General features: G+C 39.5%; 1 protein-coding gene across 1 annotated transcript in view; it reads left to right on the top strand.

Annotated features, from left to right (window-relative positions):
* Nucleotides 1-21,566, top strand: part of garnl3 (GTPase activating Rap/RanGAP domain like 3) — a 68,038-nt gene that overhangs the window by 30,922 nt on the left and 15,550 nt on the right. The window contains exons 3-16 of the mRNA XM_053340081.1: nt 8,683-8,757; nt 10,699-10,798; nt 12,520-12,638; nt 14,770-14,834; nt 15,512-15,575; nt 15,707-15,733; nt 16,260-16,335; nt 16,444-16,542; nt 17,124-17,227; nt 19,971-20,079; nt 20,202-20,247; nt 20,406-20,512; nt 20,607-20,722; nt 21,215-21,319. Coding sequence (XP_053196056.1) covers nt 8,683-8,757; nt 10,699-10,798; nt 12,520-12,638; nt 14,770-14,834; nt 15,512-15,575; nt 15,707-15,733; nt 16,260-16,335; nt 16,444-16,542; nt 17,124-17,227; nt 19,971-20,079; nt 20,202-20,247; nt 20,406-20,512; nt 20,607-20,722; nt 21,215-21,319 — 1,212 coding nt within the window. The remainder of the gene's footprint in view (nt 1-8,682; nt 8,758-10,698; nt 10,799-12,519; nt 12,639-14,769; nt 14,835-15,511; nt 15,576-15,706; nt 15,734-16,259; nt 16,336-16,443; nt 16,543-17,123; nt 17,228-19,970; nt 20,080-20,201; nt 20,248-20,405; nt 20,513-20,606; nt 20,723-21,214; nt 21,320-21,566) is intronic.

Below are 21,566 nucleotides of genomic sequence, written 5' to 3'. Positions count from 1 at the left end.
TTTTAGAAAACTAAATCATTTATAAATAGTGAATTTGTTGGGAACTATTTTCAGCTGTGGATTTGTCACTCTATGGATGGTGTATGTGGGATCAACTCTGAATGAACTACAGTGCCCATATTGATGGTAATCAACCTGATGTGACTCATTGATGTGTTTTTAATAGTTTTTGGACAGCAGTGTATCTCCACTGCATACATGAATAAACTGTATGAGGCTTTGTATACACAGACAACACTTTTAAGTATCAATTAATTGTTGGTTTTCTTCTTTTTCTCATTAAAAAAATGCAGAATATCACAGGATGTATCCTTCAAGTCTGGTTCAGATAAGGTTCAGGCAACATGCAATATGAATGTAGGCAGTCTGCTAAAAGAAATAATAAAACTCGGCAACTGTGTGGCCACTGGACCACCAAAGGTGGTGGTGTTGCGGCAGTGGCACCATCCCATAATCGATCTATGAATAAAATATGATCAGGTCATTTCAGGAACGACAGACAGTACACGGTGAAAAGACAGATATAATAGATATAATTTTATATTTGTTTACCACACTCAGTGATTTAAAATGCCACATTTCACTTCCTTCTTTATAAACAGTTGCTGTAGTATTTTTGCAACTGTATTTTTGCGACTGTCTGAATCATTGGATGAACTACATATATGTGACAAAGTGAGACATTCACATCCGTACGCCTCTCTGTTTCTCTTTTCTATCTGCACAACGTTTAATCCTAACTCTTCTGAACTCTTCCACTCTCTCTCGTTCCACCCTCAAATAACTAGATATAAAGACTCACATATTCATTGTGTCCTAACTGACCATTCACTAAGCCCTGCCCTTCTGACTTACTGTTGCTATCATGTACCATGCTATTAGTGTGTGGCACGTAATGACAGATTCACCAATCTAAATTCACTCTTTTGAAACAATTGGTCTTTGATTTCATACCAAAGTAAACAGAAGCAGGCTTTGTTTTACTTTAAAACCAAAAGTCAGCTAAACGGCCTAAACATGCATTCAATGGCTACATACATGCACTAAAAGACTGAGGCTAAAGCTATGTTTGCAGTATAAGACATGTTTGAAATTTAACTAGCATTGCTCTTGTGTTCTAGTTAGCCCCAGTTCAGTATTATTTATAAAAATATAATTAAAATGTTATTTGTTCTGATATAACCCACAGATGGTTTGGTTGCTTTGTATAGAAAAACATACTGGATCAAGCAACAGTGGTTAGATTTGAAGTTTTAATGTCCATATTTTATGCTTCACTTTTACGGTAGAAAATTATTTGATTATGTGGAAAGAGCCGCTGTTGTTACTCCAAAATCTGATTTATACCAACTTGACTCCCATGTTGTCCCATTCTTGAAAAGGTTCTTTTATAATATATGCTTTTGGAAGTCATGCTAGCTTACTACTGGAGGTAGCTGGGCAAGCTAACATTTGTTGAATACACCCAGTTTAATGCATTCCTTATGGTGTGCTCAGACAGAACAAAGATTAAAGATTTTCTTCTTGCGTCATTCGTGTGTGTTTGACAGCTGGACCGTCTTGTGTTTATTCACCCAGAAATACCAACTCTTACCATGTCTAATAATGTGTTTGTTTGTATTCGACTCAGCTTCTGTCTGAACTCAGAACTCACCAGAGACACCCGACACACTATGAATCCTGCATTCAATGGAAAGAAATTTGCATAAAAATTACATTTTTATATTGTTATGGATTGAGTTGTAGCTAACCCAAGTTGTAAAGGTTGCAAAATGAGCCCATTCAGTGGAGCGCATTGACAGATAGTGTTAATCTCTCAATACACTATGATGCTTGTGCAAAGGGAAAACATACCAAGTTGCAGAGATTTCACACATGAAACCAAATGCATAGCAGCGCTGCATTAAAGGAATTCATTTCGGCTAGCTGCAACACAAAAACACAAAAGTGTCCTTAATAAATCCACAATACCATAGGTTAATGTTGTCAGTTTTTGATAATGGAAGCAGCTACATTGCCCATGAACCTCCGAGTCATGAGCTTTCTACTACTGTTTTGGGTTGTCTGCCATCGGTGGGCTCCTAATCGGCCACCACCCAAATCAACAACTATTGTAATTAACAAAAGGTGTAGGTAGGTATAGCGTGTGATTCTAAAATGTTCCTCATTTCATTTTATATTTCCAAGTATATGTGGTAGATATGGAGAAAAAGAGGAAAGAAAAAAGAGAAGCTAACAATGATTCCTCTACAGCCTCTAACCTTTAAATTATATTTTTGATGAGAGCTTTCTCTGTTTCGTCTGCCGGTCTTTTCTTTTATTCATCATTTTCTGCTTCATCTCTTCTCCTCTTCCACTCGTTATTTCCCTCTTAATTTTTTATATTTCTTCTTTTTTTCATCTGTCACATGTATCCTCTCCCCCCACATCGTCTCCAACTGTGCACCTGCCTCTCTCTTTACCCCCCCCCCCCCCCCGACCACTTACTACTTCCCTCCTCACCCTCTGCCGCTTCCTCCCCTGCTCTGCCGCCTACGCCTCCCGTGTTGTCTGCCTTCCTAGAGGATTGTGAGTGTGCATGAACAGGCCCACTGATGAGATCAATTATCTATCAGCAGTCACAAAAGTATTGATTTAATACCCCAACACACACTCAAATCCTCACACACACATACATCTCTCTCTCTCTTTGCAATGCGGCGCTCCTTTGTCCCCCGTGGGCCTTGGGGAAATCAGAGGCTCTCTGAGTACGCAGTGAGCTCAATTGTGTTTGTGAAATGTTCAAGTCATGCCCTAAAATGGGAGCTGTTTAAGTCTGTGTGTGTGTGTGTGTGTGTGTGTGTGTGTGTGTGTGTGTTCCCATGGGGTTATGCATCGTGGAGACGGCTATTATTCTTTTATCATTCTGCTTTTTGTTGTCATTACACATCGCTCTTTGCCTCTCTTCCCCAGTGGCCTCATCCATTCAGTCCCTCTCTCTCTCGCCATACGTTTAATGCCCCTGCTCTTTTTTTCCCCCTGCTCCATCCCTCCACTATTGCTCCCCGGCATTGGTGAGGTGTTTTATGGGTTGTTTGTTAAAGCATAGAGCAGAACAGACTCCCCTTTTTTCCCCTGTTTCCTCTCCTCTGCCTCCCACTGGCCCACAGGGAATCATTGGAGTGCAGCTTTTCCTTCTTGCCACTCTTCTGTTGCATGATTTAGATGCAGAGGCAGTGTGATGCATGCATATGTTTGTGCACACACACAGACACACACACACACACAGACTCCCCAGAGCGCTTAATCTCTCCTTTCTCCTGCCATTTTTCATTCTTTCACCCAAAAACAGCAGAGAGCCTTTTCACACACAGCAGCACAAACACTTACCTAAACGCACATTTAATACAGAATGTCAGACGTTATGTTCTCTTTCACTCTCACACATGCAGACACACACACACACACACACATATACACACACACTAGGGAGGCGGTGCATTGCTCTGTCTGAACGCTGCATCGGTTTCCCCTCCATTATCCTGCGATTGGACAGTTAATGTTGCAGGCGGCAAGAGAAATGGAGGGAGATAGAGGCCCATAGCTTATACATTTACTTTACAGCTTTTAATGGAATAGCAAAGCTCATTTACAGTGCAGTCTCTTTCTCACATATTAACTCTATAGCTACTAACTCACTGCTATACCAGGAAATGTGTAGAAAATATATTTGTTTTCAAGTCTATTAATATGCATATGAAAGGATGAAAGGCAGTATTTTTTTCTGCAGCGTCTCCTAAGACACAGGCAATTATTACACAGAAACCTCTCTGTCGTTTATCAGAGCTTCACACCTGCAGTAAACATGCTTGGCACTCTATCTATTGGATTGTGTTATCTCATTATACACAATATACCTAAGGGAGAAAATTCAGCTTCTGCTTAAGTTCTGTGCAGTATAGGAGCATCACGATATAGCCGTGACATTTAAAAAAAAAAAAAAAAAAAAAAAAAAATATTAATATGACATGGTGTAAATAATCCAGCACATTGATCATTTTCATGTCTTTCTGTTATCACTTTGTCTCCACTCCCTCCATTCAATTACTGACAAAAGTCATACATGTAAAAAGAAAAACAACTGATTTTCTTAAAGTGTAGTTGATGTATAGTATAGTATAGTATAGTATAGTATATAGTGATTGTCGATATATAGTGTGGGGTAAATGGGTTAAATGGTATGACACAACCATAGACGGTAAAAAATATTGGACGTAGCCACCATGATGCCACCCATTAGTTTGCAGACTCCTGTTTATAAACCTCAACCTTTTGACCACCACCATCTTGGATTTTTTTAAACCAGAAGTGACCATATTTGGACAAGAGGGTGGAGCTGACTAACACAGGCTACTAGCTTGGTGTGCAAACTGTTTAGGGGTTTTGTAGTGCAACCAAACTTTGAACAAGATCTTTTCAAGCCACCAAAATTTTACAATTAATGTTCACTAACTGAAAACACACTGACATAGCAACACCTCAGCCTATACTCTGTGAATGTGGGGTTATGCCATGGTTACCTTACCTATCCAACATTGTTGTTGTGGTAGTGACCTGCCTGTGATGGCACCCAGCTGTCACCCAAAGCAGACATTACCTTAATTATGCATAACGTTACGATTTAATACAATTTGAACGAGCGGGTTATATTAAAAAAAATCACCCCACACAGTTGTCATGAACGGGGAAATTAGCTAGATAGATAAAGACCAAAATCATTTTTTTGTACCAGGCTGTAGACATTTTATTTCTGCTGTAAAATGTATAGAGATTTAGAGCCAGCCTCAAGTGGCCATTTGAGGAACTGCAGTTCTTGGCACTTCCCTACTGGCTTCATTTTTAGCCCCAGAGCCTGCCACTCAGACACAACACAAAAACTAACTATTTACATATTTGTTACAATATGTTTGACTCTCTTAAATCCAATTCCAGTAACGCCAAAGTTGCAGTATTTCATTAAAGAGCTTTCTAATCCCCCTGCTACAGTACCGCATATCAGATTTAATTTAGCATGAACAATAACGTTAGTGTGACAGTCCTTAATGATTTTCTTTTTTCAAAGTGAAGCTCCTGCCTCTTGTCCTCACTTACTCACTGGAATGTTTTCAAAGGACTTTAACCCTCTCGCTCTCTTTTTATGATAAGTGCTCTCTCATCACTGTCCTGCTCATTGTACTGTCTGACATGATCTAATGAGCTGCTGAAGTAGGGCACGCTACCTACTCTCCAAACTCATAAACATTGTGCCCTGCTTCGTTGTGTACAGATTGTGTCAGCGGTTCACAGTATGGTTTTTAAGCTATCTGTTTATCATTGTGCATAATTCTTAGACCTTTACAGCAGGAAAACCTCACTTTAAAGCATTATCTGAGGTGTATGAAGCATTATGTATGTGAGATAGTCGTCTGTGAAGGGGGAAATGGTTTTCTTTCCTTCTTTCCTCTATTTGGTAATGCTTTAATTTACAGGTCCCTTCATTTTGGTCATTTGCAAGTATGTAACAGTTAATTTTAGGGCATTTTACAGAAAGGGTGGTACTGTTTGCCACAAGTTATAAGAAAAATGTTGGGGGGAAAAGTGTTAGTTACTTGATGAGTATGCACACATTATGTTAGGGTCCATAGTTAGGGTTTGGGGCTGTTAATTTGCAAAAATCTCCTTTGCTTTTAGTGTGCAGCTTTATGTGGATGCAAGATTAGCATATATGGTTATTTCTTTAAAAAGTCTATTATGAGTGTCAACAATTTCGGTAACACATTATTCTACGGATCTGTTACTTTCCCACCAATTTCTAGGGCATTTTTTCAATCATCTCTTAAAAGTCACTGCTGTGTAACGGCCACTTCTTTGAATATGTAATTTATTAGTGTATGGGAAATAAACTTCAATCATTATAGAATTAAAGAAACAACCTTATATGCTAATGTGTAGTTTGGCACACAAAACTACCTATGAGCCCAAATATAACAAGTATAACTTTTTTTCCTGCTTTTTTTAATAATTCGTACAAAGTCGCACTATCCTTTTAAATAAAAATTAACTGCTAAATACCTGCACATTTCCAGATAATTAATACAAATTTAGAAGACCTGTAAAATAAAGTGTTATCCTCTATTTCAGTGTGGCATTCTAACATTTCCAAGAGGTCAATTACACTCAAATGTTAGAAGCTTATCATGTCTAGTCCTTTTCCTAGGAACGTCCTCTTTCATCCTCTTCATGTTTTGCTCCTTCAGACCATTTCGGGCCATCTGGTCCCCAACACACACACACACACACACACAGATATACCACATCATGAACAGGGATACACACTACGACATTTACACGTCGGCAGAGCAGAGACCTCTATCGGCGAGGGGAAGCAAAATAGAGCATGACAGTCAAGACAGTCAAAGAGCAGAGGCCAGCGACGCAGAAGGTAACGAGGAGAAAGACCAACAAGGGAGGAGAGGCTCTGCAGTCCGTTGCCTGGCAACCAAGCATCATTCAGCGCAACAGCGTTGGGGGGGTTAAAAAGGAAATGAGGACGTGAAGAGGAATAGATTGAAGGTGGTTTCTAGGTGTCCATAAGGTAGAAGAAGATGGTAAATCAGTTGACAGCAGCATCACTGAGAGACCTAACACTCTTCTTCATTCTTTTATGTATTTATGCAGTTTTTACATTAATATTCATAATATCAATATTATTTATATTTGTTTGGTGAGTGTAACATGTTTGTTTTCTACACTGAAGCAGTCATACATCAGTCACACCAGGTTCAGACGAAAATGTATTGGCTCAATTGTTACAGGTCTAAAAACATACAGATCACAACCTGACACCGACCAGAGACTGCAGCCTACAAACACAAACACACATATGTATAAATACATAGCAAATGAAAAACACATGAACCAGCCAAATGAGACAAACTTCTGTTCTTTCCAAGATCAGGGAATTGAATCAGCAATGTTTATTATCTATATGAAAGTTAAAGGAGCAGTTCAACATTTTAGGAGCTATTCAACCACTCTTGTCGCCAAATAATGAAGCTGGTTAGCTTAGCTTAGCATAAAGATGAGAAGTGGGGGGGAAACAGCTAGCCTGGATCTGTCCTAAACTAACAAAATCTGACTACAGTACCAGCACTTCTAACGCCCACTAAGTAAGGTGCTATATCTTGTTTCTTTAATCCACACAAAAAGCAAAATGTAAGTTGTGGTTTTAAAGAGATTATGTGTCGGGCCATGCGTAGTGACTTCCTTGAGTCAGTGAACCTCATTTGTGACCTAAGCACTCAATGTTATACCATAATTTGGACACATAGCATTCCCTGCACAAACCTTAGGAAAAAAAGTCAAACTGTTTGGTCTTTTTAACCTGTTCTCCAGTAGTGATCTGTGTCTTCAAAGGTATTTTTGTGATCTTACATACTTACATATTTTTTGCCAAGAAAGATAAAATGTTCATCCAGGGTAAAACCAACATTTACATCCAATATTTCCACAGACTACTGTATTGATGTATGTTCCAGCAAAGAAGAAGAAGGGGATTTAAACATGATTTTAACCAGGCAAACACTTTATATTTCCATCCAGATGTCTTTGAGATCACGAAAATAACTTTGATGACAAAAACGGCTGCTGGAGAACAGGTAGAACAAGACTCAGAGTCTTCAGCCTGGCCAGTGTCTCTGTGAGGCTGTAGTCAAATGTGAGCATATCAACATACTACTGATGTTTTAGTAGGTATGTTCACGATTTACACCATCTTAGTTTAGAGTATTAGCATGCTAACATTTGCAAATTAGCTTTAAACAAAAAGCACAGCTGAGACTTGTATGACAAATTGAAATGTGCTAACGGTGGATATGAACATCCAAACCAAATTTCACATCCTATAATTTTGAAGTATTTAATGTTTGGCCAAAGTGGTAGTCCAGTGACCACTGCCACTAACTAGCATGTCTACAAATAATAATTTGACTTTCATGCTAATGCTAACATTGTGTGACAGAATCTTAGAGTAACATATACAGTGCTGAGGTGAAAATGGGGCTAGCCAACAACCAAACTCTCATCTAAATCTCGCCAAGAAAGTGAAAAAAGCATACAGTACATTTCCTGAAATGTCACACTATATCTTTGCATTATGTACACAGAATACATTTTGTTCTCCTCCCCCCTGCCCTCTCTTGTTTCTCTCAGTCTCCCACTATCATTAACTGTCCCATTTACGCTTTTGTAATGTCTCCTCTCCGATGCTGTAGTGGAGAGAGGTGAGTCAGCAAGAGCCAGATAATTGGGGCGATAAGTAGAGGGTGGCAGATGAGAGCATGAAAAAAAACAAAAAAAAACGAACATCAAAACAGGTTATTACAGGGTAGGGAGTTGCAGGAATCACAGCAAAGATTTAAGTAATTATTGATGATTAAAGAAGTGTGGTGATTTCATACAGAAGGGAAGATGCTGTTTAAGGATGGGACTCATGCTTCTGTCCGTTGTCACATGGAGGTGATGTGTCTGCCATATTTCCTCTTTTGTCAGTGATGATAGCCAGTTTCAATGTATTTGTGACCTTCTTATTACTGTCTGGACTGCACAAGTCATGGTTGGTCAGGTGTCTAATTTTAAACATGTCTCTCTCTCTGTCTCCCTCAGCTGATTTCAAGTGACGCAGATGGGGCCATTCAGAGGGCAGGACGCTTCAGGGTGGAGAATGGGTCTTCAGATGAGGTACATAAAACATAATGCACTCTGTATACACATGCATCTCCTATCCGTCCACTCACTACTGTCTCGCTCTCAGTTAACCTTAGGAAATGATGAGCAGAACAATTAACAACAACAGGTAGTAAATGGCTAAATCTATTTTGGGGTGACCAATTATGGAAAGAAATAGAAAAAAAAGAAGCTTTAACTCACATAAAAAATATTTCAAACTATATACCAAATTTCAGAACCACAAGTCTATTTTTCAGTCATAAATACCTGGGCAGTCATTAATTAATTAGTGAGTCATCTTTAATGAAGCTTTCAGAGAGCAGAGAAAGTGTATTCTTTAGGTTTTAACCTATTTGTTGTTTGTAACATTCAATCACACTGTAATACAGTGTTATGTTACCTGAAAAACATAAAAGCCATCACGAATTCTTTAAATGTTCTTCAATGTAAAGAAGGTAACATTTTTGAATGGTGATTTTTGATGTTTTGAATAAATAAGATCAAATCTCAGAACACCCTCTATTGTATGTGCAAAAATGTGTGTCAGCTGCACAGAAAGTATACAATTTTTAATGGTCTGGGTCATGTTGGGAAAAGTCACAAAATTTCGGGCTAAAAGGGTGTATTCATTGCTCTGACATGTACGTGACGAGAGAACAAGCAGAGAGCGGAGGTATCGGTAGGCAGATGTTTTTACCTCAGGAGCAAGCCAGACTAGCTGTCTGCAGTCTTAAAGCTAAGCTGTTCACCTCCTGGCTCCTGTTTCATGCTCATAATTCATCTTCTCATCTAACTCTTGGCAAGTAAGCTTTCATTTTCCCAAAATGTCAAATTTTACAGCAGTTGCTTATTGCAGTAGTTACCAACCTTGGAGACCCCTACAGCAGGTCAAAAGATCTATCTGAAGGGTCACAAGATGATTAATGGGATCGGAAAAGAAGAAAGGCCATCGGTCTGCAACATATATTCCTCCTATCTTTGCTCTTTCCTTGCAAAATAATGAATACTCTTCTCTCCCTGGTCATTATCATTTATTTAAAATCAAACAATCTGCGCAGTTTAGAGGATACATTTCTGTTCTTCACACAACGTATAGACATAAATGAGGAGTCGCAGGTATAAAGTGCTTCTTATTAAGGGGTCACAAAACGAACAGGAACTGAATTAAATGCAAAAAGTAACAAGTCAAAGTAAAGTAAAGGTCAAATCATATGATCACTGACTGAAAGAAAACATAACCTGTATTTATATTGATAAATGAATCAATATGCGTTCATGCCATTTCCCAGAACAACAGTTCTTGAATATATAATAATATCATATGCGTCTGTACATAAAAGGTTTTTTCACCAGCCATCTTGCAAACCAGATCTCCTCATGTCATTTCCCTGACTTAAAGTAGATTGACAACACGTTATGCCTTTGTCAGCAGCCAGCTTCCTGTTTTATGTCATTACAGTCATGTTACCAGATTAGGGAACCATCAGCGCTCTCTTCCCATCCAGTTTGGGACTTCTGTCAACTGACATTGTGCTTTCATCAAGCTTTATTTTATTATTGATGGCTCATTCTCAGTGCAGTTTTAACTGATCTCAACATTCTGTCGACCTGTTGCCAAAAATGGTGCTGCCTCTCACATCCTGGTATAATTTAAGATGTCATGTTACATAAGAGAGAAAAAAGGCTCACTCCCAAAAAACTTTAACCTCGCAATTTCAATTATAATTCTTTATGTCCTCCAGATTATTCATGTCATGATCCAACAATGGTGATTACATAAATACAGTCTCGAGCTCACTGTGCTTTGCCACCTCTGATTTCCTGTACTGTCATCTTGTACCGCTGCATTGTGTAACAGTTTTCCACAGAAAAGACTGCTGTGAGTCAAGTGGTGACCATCATGATGACACTTTGGTATGTGTGTGCGTGTGTGTGTGTGTGTGTGACAAACAGACTTCGGACTACACTCCAGGAACCTGGAGGAGAACTGATGTCCATCTGGAGAATCCAGAGTACCACACCAGATGGTTCTTTAAATACTTCCTGGGAAAAGGTCAGTGTTGATCTGGTGCAAAAGCATACAGAAAGTGTTAAATGGAGAGAAACATACAGCAGGCGGCGGTGAGCGAGAGCCTGTAAAGTGGCTCTTAGACACTGCAGAAATAGAACATCCTCTGAATTTCTTCCTTGGTCCACAGGACGTTTCTTATCTTGTGAAGTCAGCCTCGTCCTCACACTGCACTGCTCTTCATTCAAGGCCAAAACTTGTTAGCATACAGCCATATCCCCACCGAGAGTCTCAACTACACTCTAATCCCATACACCACCCAGGGAGGAAGCCTGTGGAGGACACACAGGCTCACTAGACAGAGCAAAGGCTTGCCTCCAACAGATAACACAATTAAGATTCGACTGTTGGCTTCATGAAATTAGACTAGTGCTGTGTGTGTGCAGCAGCAGGCTAGCAGGAGCCGCACACAGGAGAAGCCTCTGTGAGACTGTTAAAAATACATTAGATTGTCACCTGCTCCTTTACCTTTCTGACCATAATCATCTCGCCACCCTCATTAACACCCTGCCTGTCCTCAAAGTCACAGTGTATGCTGCACAGCAAGTTACGCAACAAAAGATGATTGTCCGGGCTTTCTTTACCGTGACTCGAATTAGGAAGAATGCCTTCAGCTGAAAGGTTGAGATAAAGGACAGAGCCTGAGTTAGAGATGGAGATAATTGTGAAGGAAAGTTAGACAGCAAAAAATAAAAAGTCAGTGAGTGGGAGAAAGAAAAAGCCTCTTATCCACAAGCCAGGGTCTTTTCATACAATGGCATGGCCAGTTTAAAATGAGCCATGTCTCCAGAAACTTGGCTCGACCTGTTTGGACTGCAGCTGAGCCATCTGTGTCTCACAGCCTGAGCAAAGCTGACTCCATCATACAACACAACACACTATGAACTCTAGGCCAATTATTCTAACATGAGCATTTCCTGTCTAATGAAGTACCCTGTTAAGGAGGAACAGCGACATGAATTCCTTCATGATTTGATGAGGAATAATGAAACTCTTTGTCTTTGTTCATGTATAAAGATCTGCAGAATGTTTTCATAAGAGAAAGACTTGAGCTGTCTGGATAATAACTGTAATAATTGCATCCCAACCTTGCAAAGTCGTGGCTTACCCAAAAGTGTAAAAACATGGCTCATGGAAAATTGAAATGGTAAATGAAAAAGAAATTCTGGAATAAAGACAAAACATTGAAAGAAAAGAAAGCATTAGATGAGGACAAGGAGAAAAGACAGCAGTGCCAGCAGAGACCCTGCCTTTAATTGGGTTGGGTGGTCTGTTAGGTGTTGTTTCTGAACATGTTTCCCTGTCAACCGAAGAGGCACAGGCATGAATGTTGTGACTCCTCCGGAGATCTTTGTCTGTAGCCATGTCACACACAGAGAGAGGTGGCAATGGGGGGTGTTTCATGAAAGGTAGACAGAAAATACAGAATGAAAGGGAAGAAGGGGGGACCCAATTGCATAGAAAGACAGGAAGGGGATCAAAGGAAGGATTGAAAACCTTAACATCTTAGTTTCAGGGGAAATAATCTGTCATTTAGAGAAAACATTTATATGAATCACTTTTATGTCTTGTGCAAGAACTCACATTTTCTACCTAAATTATGTGAAACTAAAGCATCAGTCACCAATCTTTGATATTTTCACTGTGACACCCACACATGAAATATCCTGTATAATTTTATCTGTATATTATCTCGTCTCCCTCAGTCCACCAGAACTACGTGGGCACAGATGCAGAGAAGAATCCCTTCTACCTGTCAGTCGTCCTTTCAGACCAGAACAACCAGCGGGTCCCTCAGTATAGAGCCATCCTTTGGAGAAAGACGGTGAGTTCACCATCAGATCCTTTACTGAAGTACCATTAAAAACACTTAATTACAAGCACAAGTCAAAATCCTACTTAAATAAAGCTCATGTATTATCAGCTAAATATACTTCAAGCATCAAAAGTAACAGTACTGGCAGACTAATATGGCCCCTGTTACTGAATACTAAATTATGTGTAACATTACAGTATTAGATCATTCATATTGATGCATAAGTAACACTTAACGGTTGTAGCTGGAGTTAGATTCAGGTAGTAAAATCCAGCAATGGCACCACCAAAAAAAAAGGGTCACAAAATAAAACTGAGGGCCTGTGAGATGATTAATGAGCTAGAAAAAAGTTCTGCCATACAAAGCTTTATTCATCTTTTGGACTTTTCTCTAATCTTTACTGTATTTTCATGCTGTACTTATTTGAGATTCGAACAGTTATTTAAATGAAACCCCCCAAGATGTTAAAAGGGGAAATCTCTCTTTGGGGGGGAACTGGTAATAATAACTTACGAACATCTGAAACATGACAAGAAGCCTCAACTACATGCTGCATTTTTTATAAAGGGGGCAGAAGCCAAAATAGTTTGGAACCACTGGTTTGATCTTTAACAATGTACTAGAATATCCATCATTTATTTATTATATTAAAGATTGATGATCCAGCACGTGCCAAGAATGGTTTTGACCCCTTTCCAAAGTTCTTCACAGTTTGAGGCCTGTGAGCACATGTTCAATGACACTATCAATCAGTCTGTTTGGTGACTATGGCACATCTAGTTTTCCACAGTTTGGATCAGCTGGAGCAGTTTTTCTTTTCTTTCTTATTTTTTGTTTTGTTTGGAATTCGTCTTTTCATCCAGCAAACCATACATGACAGAGTTACAGTTAAGTTAAATACCAGTCCAAAGCCTCTCAGTATGAGTCAGACCTCCTGATCTCTGTAACAGTCCATCAGGAGTGTTGCTGTCTCATTATTATTACAATAAATCATAATCACATGCTTTTGTTCTTGCATAACGGCTCTATGAAACAACTGCTCTAACATGAAGCCTCTCAATATGTCAACTATTGGGATTCTTATTATTTTAAATGTTTTTAACCTTAGTGCCTTTGTTATTAGATAACTTTTTTAATCTTTAGTGAAACACACCATATTTAAAACCTGCCAAGTAAACAGTATGCTAGTGTCCTGAGGAGAATTGGCCTAGTTATAACTCCTCATCTTTAGGGCCTAAAACCTTTGCATCTGTTGCTATAACTATAATAAACTACAGTTGTCAGATAAATATTTACCTCTGAAATCTAGCAGAAGTAGAAAGTAGCATAAAATGTAAATACTCAACACAAGTACATCGTGCTTAAGTTTACCTCAGTAAAAGTACTCAGCTACCTTCCTCCTCTGACCACAGACCCAAACAGAAGTGAAGGTACTAAAACACACAAATTAAGCCTGAACATGGAGATTTATTTCATTGGAATACGCAGCTGTGGGTGGTTTCTTTTTCTGTCATTAAACATAAGAAAGAACAAAATGGCATCTTGCGGTGAATATGCTACTCCACTTTGAGTCACCGTATGTGTGTGTGTGTGTGTGTGTGTGTGTGTGTGTATGAGTGTGAGAGATGCATGTACATAAATGTGTGTTTGTGGTGTGATGACTCAGCTTCATGACCAGGATAGCTTGGATCTAATTTTGGCCTCCAGCCTCATCTGGAACCTGATTAGAGTGGTGCACCTCCGCTGCCTGATCACATTGATTTGTCTTGTTTCTGTCAGACTCTAACTGGTACAGGATGTTGTTGTTGTTGTTGTTGCTGTGGAAAATAAATTTGACAGAACTGTTTGGTTTAATTTGGTTCTCTGTAATTATTCTATGACTGATTATACAAGGTGTACTGTGCGCTTTTAACATCTTTTTGGTTGATTTAATAGGTTATTCCTTTAAAAAATGACCATTAGTACAGTCAAATTTATAGAGGAGTATTTTAATAACGCCTCTCAAATGACCTCGACGATCAATTCTGAGTTACAACGAAGCATGATCTGAGCGAGTGGCTCCTCAGAGAGAAGAGGCGATTGAAGCCCACTGTGCTGAGAGTTTGTAATCCCTGACCTGTGTCCTCCTTCTTTCGCTCAGGGCACTCTGAAGATCAGCCTCCCCTACAGCCCGACCAAAACACTATCAGTCAAGTCCATCCTAAGGTAAGAAGTGCAGACCTGAAGCTCTGAGCCCACACAGTTCATTCACTCTTTACAATACAACACATCTACAATATAAGAAGTCAACATTGCAGCTGAGATGTTGCCAGAGTTGACACCAACTAGCTCAATTTTGAAAACACACCCTCACAGATAACTATTTTATACTGTTATTAAGTAAAGTGTTGACTTTTGTGTAGATGCAGGCATATTGTCTGTAAGTGTGTAGCAAAATATCATATAAATGCAGACCTAAATGACGAGGTTTTTAAGTTTCCACCAGTCGATGATGATATTTTGTTACAGTAACACACACACACACTTACAAGTACACTACAACAGTAAATATTTAACCTCAATAACATACGTAACTGTAATGGCCATTATTTTGTCTGCTCTGTAGTCCAAAGACAAACTTCAGATCTTCTATTTTATTAGTATCAGTTAGGAAAACCCATAGTAGTAATAATGAGGAGAAACAGGAGACTGGAGATAATGAATACCTCAGACTGAGCAGTGTCACAGCTCCAACTCTAAATGAGTACAAATAGTACAATCTGGATCAGGTCTCACTCATTTTTTCTGTGTAACCCTTTTGGCTATATGTCTTATAACCAAACTTAATCAACCCCCTTTTTTATTTTTTCTTCCACCTCTCCTCTCCTAATCTCCTGCCCCAGTGCAATGAATATGGACAGGTTTGAGAAAGGCCCCAGGGAGATCCTCAACCCGGAGATTCAGAAGGTGAGAAATAACACTGATGTCAAGTCTGATCTTCAGTAGCGGCCATACTGTTAATCCTTGGGCTGCGTCACCTCAACCCGCGGTGTTGGTCAGTGTGAGTGATAACTGTTCTGTCCTCCTCTTATCCTCAGGACCTGCTGGTGTTGGAGGAACAAGAGGTATGTGATGACACTGCTTTCACAGAACACTTTAGCTCATTCATTGACAGATTTTTGTAGTCATCTAGTTTTCTTTCTATTACACCTTTTTTCTTGATATCCTGTTTGATTCTTTATTGATTATTTTTCTAGTAAATGAAAACAATCTTTTATATTGTTTTTAATCTCCTAAGTACTCTTACCATCTAATTGCACAGTAAATCCATGCTAATGATCCTGTGTTCATGTTGGTTAATTACTCTCTCGGTGTATCTTTGTCATCATTATTTGGTAAAGATTGATAATAAGTTGCTCCTGTGTATCTTTAGCATCATATTTCATATGTTTACCAAGAACATGTGTACACGAAAATTGTTAAAATGAAGAATTAAGATAAGATACCTGAAGAAAAAAGCATACTAAAATAACTAAAATGACTTAATAAAGATCACATTTTACATAATATCAGCGCTTTATGTCAATAGAAATAATACTAAATAATACTAAATGTATGGCTTGTAACTTTAACCCAACTTGAATTTCGTAGGGTTCTGTCAATTTTAAGTTTGGTGTCCTGTATGCCAAAGACGGACAGCTCACAGACGACGAGATGTTTAGCAATGGTAAATCCCACTATACCCAAGCTTTATTTTTAGTAACTATTATTATACTGTGACTATACAATGAAAGATATCCACTGAGTCAAAAGTCCTGCGTGTGCTTGTTCTTAGAGACGGGGAGCGAGAACTTCGATAAGTTTCTCCACCTGCTGGGTGACGCCATCACGCTGCAGGGGTGGGCAGGTTACCGCGGAGGGCTCGACACCAAGAGTAAGAGAGTTCACGTTTGCTGAATCACATTTTATGATATATTATATTCATCTTTACATGTCCAAATGTGCGTTGTTGGTCACTGTAATTCCTTCCTGGCAGTATAGCACAATCCTTTCCTAATGTGATTTCAATATAAGTTCAGCTAAAGTTGACATGAGGCTTTAGATGATTGAGCTTGTCTAGATAAGCAGGTATCTAGTAACTGTATCTGTTAAGTTAGTGTTTTTGGTACGAAATTCCCTTTTTGAGAACTATCCCTACCGCTGCAGTTCAGTTCAATGGGGAATATCGTACAAAAAAGACTAATTGGGGAAGATACATTTTGAATTTCACTTTCACATACAACAAAGATTGAGAATTTTGTCCCCCATCACTTATAGTACATTGAGTGGTACAAGAATCACGTTTTAAAGTGGTTTGTTCACAGCTAGTATAAACAGGAGGAACACTTACAGCAAACAAAATCTCTTTTGATGTCCACGCTCGTATTGGAAGTATAGTATCACTAAGATAAGATCTTCAAATACGCCAAAGATTTCTTATTGTCTTGTTCTGTTCTGTTCTCTTTTTCTTTGCAGATGACACTACAGGAATAAAGTCCATCTACACAGTGTATCAGGGCCATGAGCTCATGTTCCACGTGTCCACCATGTTACCCTACTCTAAAGAGAACAAACAGCAGGTGTGTGTCTGCATGTGTCATTGTGCATTTTTAGTCATGCAGTCTGTCTGTCTGTCTGTCTTTGCTCCATCCAACCTGAAGTATTATCAACAATGATGGTGCATTGTGGTGCAGTTTAGTACTGCACACAGGACGACTTGCAACTTTTTCTCTTGCACCATCATCAGGTCTGGATCTCACTACCTTTAAAACTAATCTCCCTTAGGTGTAGAGCTCTGTTTTAATGCAGATATTAGGATGCTAACTCCTTTAAACTTACTAAACTAAGATAGTAAATATTATATGTGGCACAGAGCTGCTACCATGGCTGTAGCTTCTTAGGCTAGTCCAAAATAACCCCCTATTTATTAGATGGTGTACCCACATTTAACCTCTATCATTTTATTAGAGTGTCTGAATGTTGAGGGTGACACAAAAGGTAGGTAGTCAGAAATCTTGATTTGCTGCTCACTATTGAGCAAACTATTTAATGTCTACATGGAGTAGTGAAAGAAGGGAGTGATTTTGTACACAGTTATTGTCTCGTTAAATGTTGATTAGGCTTGAGCGGTATATATCTTTTCATGCCGTCCTGACATTTTACACAATAATATGACGGTATCTGCATTTTAAAAATTAGCGCTAGGTAGAGGAACAAGACAAAACTTAATAGAGAAAACAATTACCATGAGTCTTACCTTTTCATCAGGTACCACAGTGGAGAAACGGCTGAATACATGTCAGGAACAAAGTTACTGAAGGCTACAGGATGAATATCAGATTAAACAAAGATAATTCGAGTGGGTTTCAGTCACCACAAACATATCAAGACACGATTAACTAATATTTTCGCTAAAGTTTCAGGAAAGTTAGAAAGGTTGAATGACTTTTTCTGCAGTCTTTACTTCCGCGGTGTCAACGAGCGACAGCGCCACTGTTTTATTGCAGCCCACATAGTGGTCGGAGGTGGTATTACATGCTGCCTTCATGTGCCCGTAATACCGTGATACTGTCCAAGCCTAATGTTGACTCATCTAAAAGCGACAGAGAACAATGTGGAATGTAGAAAATTAGAGAGAGAGAGAGATATGCAGTCTAATCTTGATAAATATTTCTTCCTGTCTACTCTCCTTTTGTTTCAGTCCAGTCTTTCTCTGCCTCGCTCTGTTTCTGCACTTCTTGCATACATTGCACCTCTTTCACCTTCACTTTTCACCACCAGCTCCTCACATAGATCAGACTACTCTGGGTGCGCTGGTGTTACAGAAGTTTCAGAAACTTTAAATGCTCATTGGTCACAGGTCTTTATCTCTCCCATTTCAACAGTACACTGATAGGAAACCTGTACAATCGAAGCCAACTTTGCAAAAATATGGTCACTTTAGAAAGAAAAGGAGAAGAAATTACATTATTACCTCACTGTAGAGCTCCATTCTATAATGCCAATAGCAGCGGTCATGATTTAAAGCACAGGTGCTGGCAGGTCTGACACATAATTGGATTTCTTGTTCTGATAAAAAATAATAATAATACATTCTGGCGATCAATAGTAAGAAACACTCTGTGCTGGTACTGAGTGTGGCTGCTGGCCTGTCTCTCATCTCCCATCCACCTGAGTGACAAGAAATGCATTTGACAAAATGTGATTGTAAAGACAGCATCCTAAAAATGTTGACCTGCTTCTTAGATAATGTAATAGGTTGTGTACAAAATCAATATTTTGGCCTGTACATTGCCATGGAAAAAGCTCACAGTGTTTAAAATATGGGGGCGGGGCGGTCCACCAATCAATCACCCTTTGAGGACCAGGAGAATTTGGTTTTCATTATTTAGTTTTGCAAATACCTTCTCATGAACTAAAGCGTTGAACATGGGTCAATTATGACTAGATGGTTCAGCAAGCCACATGGTCGGGCAAGTCACCAAAATCAGTAGGAATCATCCATTTGTTGAGATGTTAAAATCTAAATTAAACATCCAGAAAGATAAAAGGACATTAAAAGAGAAACATATACAGTATTAAGTTGGGGAGGTAGGTGACAAAAGGAATATCATAAAAATAGCAAAATAGAGATGGTGAAACAAGCAGGTGAGACAGGAGTGAATGCAATATTGATGTTGCTGCCTCTGAAGTTTTGAGATCAAAGAGGTGAAATTATCACTGCTTCCTAAAGTATTTATGGTGTTGAGCATGGGAGATGTTTTTGATGTCAGAATGAAACCCTCTGCCACACCAGATGGACCCACTGAGAATTATCACCCGGGTCTGCTATTCCCCTCAACTCTGAGGAGCTTTTTAGCATCTTTCGGCTAATAGTTTTGATTTCACACCCCACAACTTTGCTGTTTTGGTTCAGTCTCAGCTCTCTCATGAGTGTTTTCTAGCAACAGGGAGATGTATTGAGCTAAATAAGCTCTGATAAACCCTCTGGACACTATATGCCCAACAGCAAACAGCTGACAGACCAAGTTAGCAACTAGTTTGTGAAGGCTGTGAAGCAAAGAGCAGCTAAAGAGCCACATATTTCCCTCAAGAGCTGGAGGAAACCAAAGAGAACTAAAAGGGGGAGAAATATTTGATTTAGATTTATCAGGTCGATGGAAACACAACTCTACTCTGTGTCTGCTGGATGTGTGAAGGTGATAATATGTCAGTGTTTTGTTTATAATTTGTTTCTGTTCCACATGTGAATCACAGGGTGTAGAGGTTACGTTGTTGGGTTTCCCTCATCTTTGTGTCTCTGTGGTCTGTCCTTTCTGGCAGGTGGAGAGGAAGAGGCACATTGGAAATGACATTGTTACCATAGTATTCCAGGAAGGCGATGATGCGTCGTCGTCCTTCAAACCTTCCATGATTCGATCGCACTTCACCCGTATCCTTCACGTGGTAGTCAGTGACGAGAGAGATGTCAAATCAGCCCTTTAAGACTGAAGATGTGTGGATTGCCACTGTGTGTCATTCATAATCAGTGTTTTCCTTTACGTTCACCTCCAGATATTTTTGCATTAGTTAGGTATAATAGCCAGAATGACAGTTACAGGTGAGTGGCTTTGGTTAATGCTGTGGTTTATGTTGCTCCAGCCCCAGATCATAAAGTCTTCTTTAAAGTTTCTATGATGTCCTTGATTTAATAAAGTTGACTATAGTTGTATCAGCTATACATCCATCCATTGTAAGTATTTCTGTTCTCTGTCACAGGTTGAAGATATTCTCAGAGGAGAGCGTTCCACTATTTGGACCCCCTCTCCCATCTCCATCTGTATTTACTGATCACCAAGAATTCAGGGACTTTTTATTAGTCAAATGTAAGACAAAAACGAAAAAAACAGCATCAGAATATGGCCAGAATGTATGCGTCATCTGTTTTGTTCCTAATCAGATCTTTCTTGCTTCCTGCAGTAATCAATGGAGAGAAAGCCACACTGGAGACGCCAACGTTTGCCCAGAAGCGTCAGCGGACCCTTGACATGTTGATCCGCTCGCTCTACCAAGACCTCATGCCTGACCTGCACAAGGTACAGCTGCTTTCCTGACCGTCAATCTGGTCTAGAGATCTGTTCTTGCCTATTCTTGGATGGATGTACTTCTCCGTCATCCAAGCTGTCCTGTCCCCGTTGTCACTTCAGTCACTGGCAGCAACTGTCGTGCCTGCTGACTTGCGTTCTGCTGTATTCCACTGCAGCCCCCAGTCTGCCTCTGCATACTGCACCACACAGGCTGGATACTGCTGCAATGCTGACTTTCTCAGCAGGGCTCTCTCTCCTCACATCACTTTTGTTCTCAGTACTCTTGTTTTTTTCTCCCCTCTTTCTATTGTTGCTCCTAACACGACTCAGTTCTCTGCTGCTGTTCTCACCCCCTGCCAGGGTCAATCTTTCTAAGACCCCCTCTCTGCTTTCTTTTTCCCCTTCATGTGTACATGCGTATACGTGTATGTGTGTGTGTGTGCATGTGTGTGTGCGTGCTACATTTTGGTGTTCCATGTGCAGGTTCCTTTTTCTCCCCAGAACATGTTAAACCGGCGGTCCTTCAGCGACGTGTTGCCAGAGTCTCCAAAGTCAGCGCGTAAGAAAGAGGAGGCACGGCAAGCTGAATTTGTCAGAATAGGGCAGGTAAAGAAATATTAAACACCCACATACAAACATGCAAATACACGAACACCCAACAACCAGAGCTCTGCAGCGATGAGATAAAAACACTGACAAATACAGTAAATACATGTCGGGCAAGCACATCTGATTATTAAGATAGATGCACAAATGATGGTGATTATTTTCTGAGCATAATATCAGTGCCTGTAACACTGTAACTGGTCAGGAATATCATTTTATATGTACGTTTATAAAAATTCATATTCAC

This window comes from Scomber japonicus, chromosome 19, assembly GCF_027409825.1.
Source record: "Scomber japonicus isolate fScoJap1 chromosome 19, fScoJap1.pri, whole genome shotgun sequence".
Taxonomy (NCBI): Eukaryota; Metazoa; Chordata; class Actinopteri; order Scombriformes; family Scombridae; genus Scomber; species Scomber japonicus.
Note: the sequence above shows the minus strand (reverse complement) of the source record. Positions and strands in the feature narration are given on the sequence as shown.